We start from the raw sequence: 10,667 nt of genomic DNA on the forward strand, positions 1-10,667 counted from the left end.
GGGCCATCTCAACTTCAGAGGGTTGCGGAGAAAAATTTTGCTAATTAAATCTTTTCAAAAAGAAAATATTTATATCATCACTGCATCATAAAGTGCCAATTCACTTTTGAACCTTGAGTAACTTTAATCTGTAGGATTGTTAGCATGAAATTTATTGTTAATTTAAAAACAAAATCGCCCCCATCGATGAGTAGACCCGCCCAAAGTACCAGCTGATCAGGACAGGGTAGTTTCCAATGTAGTTCCAGCACGACATTGGGATATCAGCTGTGATTTGATGACTCAAGATGGCCGAGGAAGGCCCTGTCGAGAGTGTGGACGTGGTTGTTGTTGGCGGGGGCCTGTCAGGACTGAGTTCAGCCTATCATCTGTCAAAACGGAACAGTTCGTGCAGAATTCTGGTTCTAGAAGCAAAAGGTCAAGTTGCAAAATTATGTGGTGTTTAACGTTATGGGTTCAAGCAAGGAGGTTAACGTTATATCACTTGGTTTAAGCCGGCCTGCAGAATCATTATTTCTTTCTCTGTAACATTACCTTCCATGTACATTTTATATCACCGATCAGGTAGACCAACTTCGGGGTTAAGAGGACGGTACAAAGATCATAATAGTGCGCCCCTCCCCCTATAATTGAGTATTAATATAACGTTTTTAGAGCTGAATATTATCCTCGGAGTTTGTTATTAGTCAACACGAACTCATGAAAAGCTATTAAATAAGAAGAGGCGTTTTCTAATTGAAACTTGAAGTGTATGTGTTAGAACAAATAAGTAGAATTATGTACAGTGTCTCTCACTATATACATCTCTTTAAATCCTTTTACCCAATGATCTTTGAACCCACTGTTAAAGTCCAACTTGTGTGCCAATGTTTTGGTAAATTCAATGGATAGCCTACTTGTCTACGTCCCACAATTTTCCGTACTAACGTTAATATTGATATCGTGTTAGGTAATCCACCCCCACTGTGTGGGGGACACGATAAATATTTTTGAGATCAAGCTGGGGTCTGGTATCCAGGCTACACCCACTGGGAAGGATATAGCATGGGACTAAAACCCTGTGCTTTTTTTAAGAGTCTAAGACTTTTTTTAAGAGTCTAAGACTGTAAGGAGCTCAAGTAGTATTCAACAGTATTCAGAATCATTGGTACCCAGGCTATGGACAGGACCCTTACCCTTATCAGTAAGTGTGGTGGGCTCTTTAACATCATGCTCATTGTGGCTCTCCTCAAATTTTAAATATGGGACCATTAGCGTCACTTCTCATCGGCCGTAACCAAAGATAGGTACAACACGTAACGTTAAGTGAAGTAAGGAAAGTGGTGCACAAATGGAGACCTGCCACAGATGCATGTAAACAGATGTGTGACCTTAATTTTCTTCTTCTCATACCCTGACAGGTCGTGTTGGAGGTCGCACCGAGACCGTACCACTGCAGGGTGCAGGGGGGCAGGATACGTGGGACTTAGGTGGGATGTGGGTTGGCAGGTAAGCTTAAACACGATGTAAACATAGAATACAACATGGGGTATTCTGTATCGCCGGAGGTACGGCCTGAACGTTGGTACTAGTACTAGTAGTAGGATTGCTTGATGGCCGGAGGGCAATCTGACTCGCAGGAGGGCCTTTACCAAGGGCGACACGGAATAGTACCATAATGCATTTTATTTATTTGTATCATGCCAACCCGAGGAAACTCAAGTTTATTGCAAAAAAAAGAGCAAAAGACGTGACATCAATGCATATCATGTCCAGAACTTAATTTGTCAATTGAACAAAAAAAATCGGGCAAACAGTTGGCACAATCCAGCTACTTTCAATAGCTTAAATCGAAGTATGAAGCACCAAACCGTACTGTATAGAATATGGACCGGCCGTTGGAACACTGATATCGAATGTAAATACGGCCTGGGTATGATATGAAACTGTTAATGCCATATCTGGGCCATGGTAATTATCAACTTCATTCATCAAGAGTTCATATATTTATTAATCACATTGTCTGGCAACTAACCACTTTTATTCCCTTCTTCATAGGACCCAGCTTCATATCCTGCAGCTACTGCAGGAGCTGGGCCTGCAGACATATCCGCAGTACACCCGCGGCTACACAGTCATGCAGCTGGGCTCTGCAGGCAGGGTCGCCAAGTATCGTTCTGATTCCCCCATTCCTAACATGCCTCTACACAGTCTGATTGACGTGCAGTTGTTCATATGGAAGGTAAAGTACAAGTTATGTATTAGAACCGGCACAAGCCCGGAATCCAGTCTTGTTATCTTAAGTCCGTAGGGTAGCGAGGGTACCACGGCTAACGTGACTAGATTTCAGGCTATAAGTGGTATGTACTATTATACATATAGTACATATACTCGGCTACTAGTATGATATTACTATTGGATGGGCCAACTACTCTGTCTTAGTAGCCAGGGGCTGAATTGCGAGGAGCTTACAATTGAGGGGCTAAATTGCAAGGATGTGGAGTGGCTGCCAATCGGCACTAACTCAGGTGACCTCAATACGACAGTAATTGCCCCAGGTGCGGTCATAGGACTGTAGGGTTGAACCACTCACACCAGGAAGGAAACCTACTCTTTTTGATAAGTGTGGTGGGTTCTTTAACATGCCCAAGTTGTAGCTCTCCTAAAAAATGGGACCTCCATAATGTCCTACCCGATGGTAGTTTCAGGTGTTAACCCATGCATGTAAAGGAACCCAACGCACACTTTATAAGGACGCCAGCTGTGATACTGTACAGGATAACAGCTACAGGTAACCCCATGGTACACCTGTATTTCAGGTGGAGAGGATGCGGAAGCAGGTGCCACCTGGTGATCCTGGCAGCTGTCCACACGCCCGGGAGTGGGACAGCATGACTGTGGAGACCTTCAAGCAAAAAAACTTGTGGACTCAGGGTACAGACACTCACCACTTTTCTTAAAATACAGATGAAGCCTCAGTTATTTGTATTATGCCTTATCATTCTTGGTAATTGTAATGAATTGCAAACCATAAACCATATAGAATCTATATTTTATATGACATTGCACAATAATTATTTATTGGATAATACAACATAGCAAGTGCTAGGACAATGTGTGCTGGATTGTGTCAAATTATATTGCAGAATGTGCCTGTACCCTTAGCTAGTGTCCTTAAACTAAAGCCAGCATCACATAGTAATTGGAATTAGCTCACTTGATTAGTTTTCAAGCTCAAAGGAACATTTTAGTTGGAGTAAGACTGGTGTCTTCTCCATCACTTCACAATCTTTTTAAATAAAGATTGGCCATATTTTTCTAGTTCAGCCCCATTTCCAGCCCTATATATACTCTACTCTCTGGTCGATTTTGCAATTTGGTGGCCCTCTGGCGATGTACAGTTCGTTCAAATGTCATTGACAGGATAACTGTTACTGCTGTGCCCATTTTAGATAGCTCCAGTTAGTGTGTTTATATGACTGTTCCCCAGCTGCCAAAGATGCTGTAGACATTGCCTGCTGGATTGTGTATGGTGTAGATGCCAGTAGGATCTCCCTGCTGTACTACCTCCACTACACCAGCTGTGCAGGTGGCCTGTATCCTCTGGTAGAGACAACCAAAGGCTCAGGGCAAGAGCTTAAAATCAAGGTATTATAGATTTATCTTAAGTCAAGGTACAAATGTTGTTTTCTTAGCGAGGTCTGTGTGCCACAATGGCTAGATCTTTCAACTCAGAACCAATAAGTTCAGGGTTTGATACTTGCCTTGTCCCAACCTTGTGCCCTTGGGAAAGGCAGTTCACACGGCGTGCGTAGTCCAGTGGTTAGCGGCCCTGCCTCTGGAACTAGAAGCTGTGAGTTTGATTCTGGCTGTGTTGCTCACCCGACAGGCACGCTACAGGAAAGGGTTGCAGTCCTTAGGACGGGACGTTAAGCTGTGATCCGCTGTTCATTGTGCTTGTCTTAAAGAGCTAGGGGAATTTCCCCGGTACAATGAACCTGTAAATACTATATTTAGTGTCTGTCCTCTCTGTCACGATCAGTCGTACTATATACCCACCATGACAGTGAAGTGACGCCCACTGAGCCTCTTTAACTAATCTTTCAAAAAGTGTGCCAGGTAACACATAGATTGGTGAGCCAATTTTTTAAAATGTTGTTTTGTAGGGAGGAGCCCAGCAGGTGTGTGAGTTGATAATGTACCAATGTTGTTTTGTAGGGAGGAGCCCAGCAGGTATGTGAGTTGATAATGTACCAATGTTGTTTTGTAGGGAGGAGCCCAGCAGGTGTGTGAGTTGATGGTACAGAAGATTGGCAGAGAGAACGTATGGTTGAACCAGCCCGTCACACACATCACACAGCAGGCTGATGGAGTCACTCTCACCACTGCAGGGGGCAGGACAGTTCAGGCCCAGAGGGTCATCTGTAGTGTCCCACCACATTTAGCAGGTAATGCTAGTTCACATTTGTCTGTGGTGTAACCTACATTGATGTTGAACAGACTATGATTTCAAAATATTGCAGTTTGAAACCACAGTCTGTCCACATGACAGTAAGCTGGCTGTAGATTTCCGAGTCGACCGTTGCGATTGCAGCCTCTTCAGAGCTTCACAGGGACTTTCAAAAAACTTCAGTAACGATTCGAGCAAACCACCGAACGCGCTCTAAAGTGCACTTTGGTTCGTCGGAGAGTTGGATAAAATGGTGGACAACTCAAGCGGTGGAGGGAATTGTGCATATTTCAAGACATCCTCACGGCTCAACAAAGTCGTATCCATACATTGTGAATATTGCTGTGCAGTGTGATAAGTTAGACTCAACTCATAATGTAGGGAACTCATATCCCTTTAAACCCTGTCCCCTTTGTAACTTTTATACTGTTTTAGACTGTTTGCAATTGTTAACGTGTATGCCTCATGTACTTTACAGGAAGAATAGAATACTCTCCCCCTCTGCCCATGGAGAGAGATCATCTGACACAGAACATGCCTGTGGGACACACCATCAAGTATGTAGCAACATACAGAAGAGTAAGTTAACAACTTCTGCTTGCTTGGCTAAAAGTGTCACAATTGCTGTCTGCTAACAGCTATCAAAAAAGCATTGTGTACTCAGTCTGGTAACTTCATAAGAGAAAAACCTGATTGATTTTTGGAACAACATTTGGAATCGTGTTTGTGCCTTATGATTTTTTAAAAAGTTTCCAAATCCTTTTTTTACTAGCCTGGTATCCAGCCGTATTATAGCTCCCGAGTCTCTTCCTCTCCGCAAATACAAAATGATACAGAAGAGACCATACGGCTGGATACCAGGCTATATATTTACTTTATCACCTGCATAGGTATCTCAATCTAGCTCGTTATCGAGATTGAGAAGAAAAGTCAGTGATTCATGAATTTGCTTGATAAAGTTACTATATTAGTTATAAAGTTAGTATATTTTGGTTGATAAAGTACTATTTTGTGTTCTTTCTCTTTTGTAAGGTGTTATGTAATTTATTTTAACCTCTGCATGCCAGCTAAAACAAAATGATAACCTGACTAAATAGGAAGCCTGATAAACATGCCTTAAAGGAATGTCAAAAACAAGCAAGTACCAACCTCTGCTTGTGTAGCATGGGGAAATATCTGAGTTCTGTCAAAACATATTGTTAAAAGTACTGCAATGTAGCCTTTGTATTTTCCTGTAGGCCTTCTGGAGGGACAGGGATTTTAGCGGTGAGGTGGTCGCGTATGACAGGACAGCAGACGTAGATGGTTGTGACACGGGACCAATACAGATTGCGTATGATAACACCACGGGAAACGGGAACCCTGGCCTGGTGGCCTTCATGTGTGCTAACTACGCCAAACAGTGGGCCAGCAAAAGTGTAAGACTATTTTATATGTGTACATGCTGCCACAGCAGTCGCCTCATACAAGATATCCCTGTTGTTGTCATCCTCCTACGCAGGGACATCAAACAGCCAAACTGCCTGTTTGGATGAACCCTACTCTTTCAACCGTCACTCTTCGTTCCAGTGGACGTCCCCCCCAAACCAGCTGTCAGCCAATCAGAGAATAGGCATTCCGTTTTCAAAAGCTGTCTTGCATGTATAAGGGTAACGTCATTAATATCTATAAGCAGGGCGGTCAGGAACTAAGGGTGACGGTTGAAAGAGCAGGGCACATCCAGACAGGCAGTTTGGCTGTTTGATGTCAATGCGTAGGAGGTTGTTGTTTATATCGGGGGTATTCGACGGCTGGTGCCTACCAATGTTACATGAGATGGTATGTCATTATTAATTGCTTTCTCTGCTTAGCTATAGCACAGCCCTTAAAAAAAGTGTATGAATGAAGACAGCCCAATTTAATAATAATAATGACTGTTCTAGTCTCTTGCTGTAATGTTATCTGACAGCGTGTGCTTTGTGGCCCAAGGGCCAATGAAATGGAGATGGGCATGGCCTCACCTCACCTCACCTATGAGTCATGTACTCCATATTATGTGGGAAGGAATTTAAGTTAAGTTTACTTACTGTACAGTATACATGCATGAGTATGATGTGACTCAAACTATTGGTTATGATATTTTTTTCTTTTTGCAGATAGAACAAAGGAAAGCAGCTGTCCTGAAGAAATTTGCTGAGTGCTTTGGGGAAGAGGCTTATGACCCCTTAGACTTTGCTGAAAAGGTACAAACAAATATAGAAAGATGTGGTAACAATGCATTAATTCTTCCAAAAATTAAGTCAAGAGAGACCACTTGGCGAAGCGGTGCCAGGTCGTGTTATCAGGTTCATTTTTGGAGATGGCACACATGGATTTTTGAACTGTTTAGGAGGTGGTTTCTCCTGTCAAGGTTGGTTTTCATGGACTTTTAGAACTCTTTGAGCAAATTTATCTGGATTTTTGAATGGATAAAGATGAGATTTTCACTACCTTTTCTTCTGGCTATTTGTATAAAATTCCATAGTAGAACATACTGGAAGGGCATGCCTTGAAGGTGGATTTGGAGTATCATTGACCCTCTGTTGCTTTGCAAGGCAAATGCAGCCCAAGTTATGCAGTTTCCTGCAGTACCATTTTATCCTGGTAGAAGTCTCTTTTTATGACAATAACAATCTATGTGTGATTTCTTCATGACTGGCTTGGATTATCCTATAATATTCTAAGTCTAAGGTATTGAAATTTGATTACTCAACTACTACCAGGATTGGGGAACAGAGCCCTACAATGGTGGCTGTCCCATCAGCATCATGGGGCCGGGGGTCATCACCAACTTCATCCCAGCACTCAGGAGGCCATGTGGCAGGTTAGAGTAATAATAGTACAGCCTGTAGTACTGTTACAGTACCAACATTCGATAACACATTATGCACAGTGTGCAGTTTTCTGCAAGACTGCTAGGTGGCATGTCAAAGCATCCCAAGTGTAACCTCAACCAAGAACAGGCCTGTTCTTTTTTCAACCTTGCCTCAACGAATGGTCTTACTAAATTGTTGTCATCCTAGCATGAACCCTGGAGAGAAGCTGCAGTTGCCAAACTTATGTTCTAAGTTGGAGGTTTCTGGTCTGGGACCAGGGGTTTGCAAAAAATTAAACTGCGGTTGACTAGACAGTCGGACAAAGTGGCTATCTTTTCCATGAAAGTAGATAATTGAACTTGTACCTTCAACCAGATCATTCCTGAATTCAAAGTGGTACAGTAATTTTGTCACCATCTGATAAACTTGCTGTAATAAACATTTTCTGTCAGCACTTTGTTGGGTTCAACCTGTCATCAAAAGCACAGGTCAAAATATGACTGTCACAGCCTTTTCCACTCATACGCCATCTTGAATTTTGTCCATAAAGTATTTGCACCAAATTAAAACTGCACACAAAGAAAATGTCTGTAGAACACCTAACTGTGGACAATCAAGGACTGATTCTTGAGTCAAATTGAATGACCAATGATTTGTTTTACCCAGAATCCACTGGGCAGGGACAGAAACAGCCTCACTGTGGTGTGGTTTCATGAACGGTGCAGTGCAGTCTGGGATACGTGCGGCAGGTGAGGTTCTCTCCGCCATGAGCCCCCACCTGTTGTCGGAGGCCGACCGTCAGGAACTAGTCGCTGTGCCGCAGGAAGTAGAAACTCCCGCAAAGGAAGCGCACAGGAAAAAGGGTCGGAAAGTTGTCTCAGCTCTGGTTGGAGTAGGACTTGTAGTTGGAACATCTCTGGCAGTTTATTACTACATCAAGACCTGATGGTATTACAAAATATTTTAGGCCATACCAATTTAATTTGTTGGTTCTCGGAATCGCCGCTTCTATTTTTCCCAATTTCAAAAAAAAAAAAAAATTCAAATTTGCATGTTCATGAGAAGAACTCATTTGCATGTTCGTGAGAGTTAAATGTCCCCGTTACCCACAAGTTGCTTGACAAACTTCGGCTGAGTTAAACAAAACTTCTGAAACAAGTACTGGACATGCAAAAACAACTATCACCTGCTTATGTTTTCCTTTGTGTTGTAAATCATCGAAAACCACCAATAGATCTTGAAATTTGTGCTTGAAAATGACGAAAATAAATGGCCGCCCAAGCCAGCGTGTAGTTAGTCACAAGTATGTAAATGAATGCAATTTCATGCAAATGAGGAGTACGCCTCTAGCGATTTTTGTTGAAACTGCAGCTTTCACAAAGAGAATAATGAATCAGATGTTTCAGGCACTCTTTTATTTTTTGGGTGAAATGAAGTCATTTTCTTGTTGTTGCTAACTTACATTAGACATTATACTATGCTGAAAAAGTTTTTCAACCATTTTAAAAGTTTTTTTAATGTTGTTAATGATTTACTATGATGATTTATTACAACTGTTAAGCTTTATTACTGTGTGTACTTCTGTAATACTGATTGCACATTTTTTGCATTTGTATTGTTGAAATTATATGTAAAATGTATGCTTACATGCAAATTTTTTATGTAATTGTAACTGGATAAATATTCTGCCACACATATACCATGGTTTCAGGTCTGGAATTACCAACCTGAAACTCCTGACCTGAATCCAGGCTTGTTGCAAGTTTTTTTGTTTTTCTTTTTTTCGCCCTGTTGCTCCAACTTTTTTCTGAAAAAATCCGAGAACCAACAAATTAAATTGGTATGGCCTTAGTTGCTGAAAATATTAGACTTTTGTATAATAATTTATAAAATCAATATTGTATGAATTTTATAGGATCATGTACTGTTTGAAATTCTGAGCCGTGCTTCAATAATTATTGCATACAAAATATACACAATTTTGAATCCTTGAATTTTTTAAATTGTGAAGTAGTCTTCCTGCTTTCGGAATTAGAATAACATTTTGATAAACACATGTACATTGTTTTGTATGTGGTACAGTGATGTATATGTCCATGGTGCAATGATTGACAATAATGTGAGCTCAGACAAGTCATTGTACATTCAATATTATGTATTTGCAGTACCAGCACTTCATTGCAATCTATTGATGACTGAGACCCATTACTAGTATTTCAGTTATCTGTGTTCCCCTTTAGGGCTGTTATGGACAATACAAATAAAAAAAACCCATTTGGGGTTATTTTGTACCCCTTTCCTAATATGGAAACTGTTGCCCAAATATGGATAGGTGGTCGGGCATGATTGGGGTAGGAGATCTGGTTGACACTGCTACATTCTCCAGGGGCAAAATCCTCATTACAACTAATAATTTAGATATGTCTAATTTAAATAATTGTTGTATTAATCATTTATCATATGATTATCAGAATTGAGATTAGGATCTGATATTTAATCAATGTATCAGCTTTATTCCTGGACCACTGGAAGAAGGAAAGATGTGCAATTTTACTTTTTAGTCATGTAATATATTAATGTAAGTCTAGAGGTAACTGATTATATTCATATGAATCTCAGTTTCGATGGAAGGTCCGAGTCATTGATCACAGCACTTTTACAGTATTTTATGACTGATCTAAAAGTTTGTTCCAGGTGCTGCATGTTTAGTGTCTTAAAATAACCTAAACCAATTTCTTCTCACCCACTCTCAGGGAAATCCATTCCAAGTCACTTTGCAATATTTTAGACATTTCTGCAACATTTGAATTCATTTTTAAATGGTTCTAAATTATTACAGTTGTCTAAGCTTCTGCAATACATGTCTAATGAGATCAATTTTGGTTGTAATTAAAAACTATTTCAACCATTTGTGTTGTTGTCAGTGTCACAGAGCATCCATGAGTAGTTTGATCAATGGTTAACAAATAAAGTTCCAATCACACAGCTGAAGGTTCTCTCACAAGTAAGATTCATGCCAACAGTTCACACACAAAATATATCCTCCACAGCAAAAGCAATGATGAAACAAGGTAAAAAGACAAATTTATAATGAAATGTTAATTCCACCCCCTCCCTTATAAGCTAGTTATTTATGATCTATAAGGATGAGAAATGATTTTTACATTGCACACAAAGTTTGATACAAACATTTAATGTATATTATTGCAGTCATCCAATTTTAAAACAACACAGTAAATCTGACCACTGCATATCACAATAACACATAATTCTTATAGCTTAGAAACCATCTACATTTTAATTCCTCAGAACAAAAATAAAACCACTTCCAAATAAATATGCAACATGAGATGTGAAAAAAAAATTCATAACGTGAACTCAAAAATTTAATACTGAAGATTCTA

At 40.4% G+C, this 10,667-nt stretch overlaps 1 protein-coding gene across 2 annotated transcripts; it reads left to right on the plus strand.

Annotated features, from left to right (window-relative positions):
• Window positions 1-200: 200 nt before the first annotated feature.
• Window positions 201-10,173, plus strand: LOC118428461 (probable flavin-containing monoamine oxidase A). Of its 2 annotated transcripts, none has more exons than XM_035838537.1 (12): window positions 201-417; window positions 1,401-1,488; window positions 2,038-2,221; window positions 2,799-2,913; window positions 3,470-3,627; window positions 4,250-4,427; window positions 4,908-5,008; window positions 5,668-5,847; window positions 6,565-6,651; window positions 7,171-7,271; window positions 7,930-8,226; window positions 9,111-10,173. In XM_035838537.1, exons 1-11 carry the CDS (start codon window positions 288-290, stop codon window positions 8,207-8,209), a joined length of 1,602 nt encoding a protein of 533 aa, XP_035694430.1. In that variant the 5' UTR covers window positions 201-287; the 3' UTR covers window positions 8,210-8,226; window positions 9,111-10,173. The 2 variants fall into 2 exon arrangements, with proteins under 2 accessions (XP_035694430.1, XP_035694429.1); XM_035838536.1 differs by having other exon boundaries at window positions 202-417; window positions 7,930-8,230; window positions 9,116-10,173.
• Window positions 10,174-10,667: the final 494 nt, after the last annotated feature.

This window comes from Branchiostoma floridae, chromosome 13 (genome assembly GCF_000003815.2).
Source record: "Branchiostoma floridae strain S238N-H82 chromosome 13, Bfl_VNyyK, whole genome shotgun sequence".
NCBI lineage: Eukaryota > Metazoa > Chordata > Leptocardii > Amphioxiformes > Branchiostomatidae > Branchiostoma > Branchiostoma floridae.

What these genes read in the sequence shown, in the direction of transcription:
- LOC118428461 (XM_035838537.1), top strand. Translation starts at nt 288, where the DNA reads ATGGCCGAGGAAGGCCCTGTCGAGAGTGTGGACGTGGTTGTTGTTGGC. An exon ending in TGCAGTTGTTCATATGGAAG is followed by an intron (nt 2,222 to 2,798) that starts GTAAAGTACAAG and finishes CCTGTATTTCAG; the next exon opens with GTGGAGAGGATGCGGAAGCA. An exon ending in AAAAAACTTGTGGACTCAGG is followed by an intron (nt 2,914 to 3,469) that starts GTACAGACACTC and finishes ACTGTTCCCCAG; the next exon opens with CTGCCAAAGATGCTGTAGAC.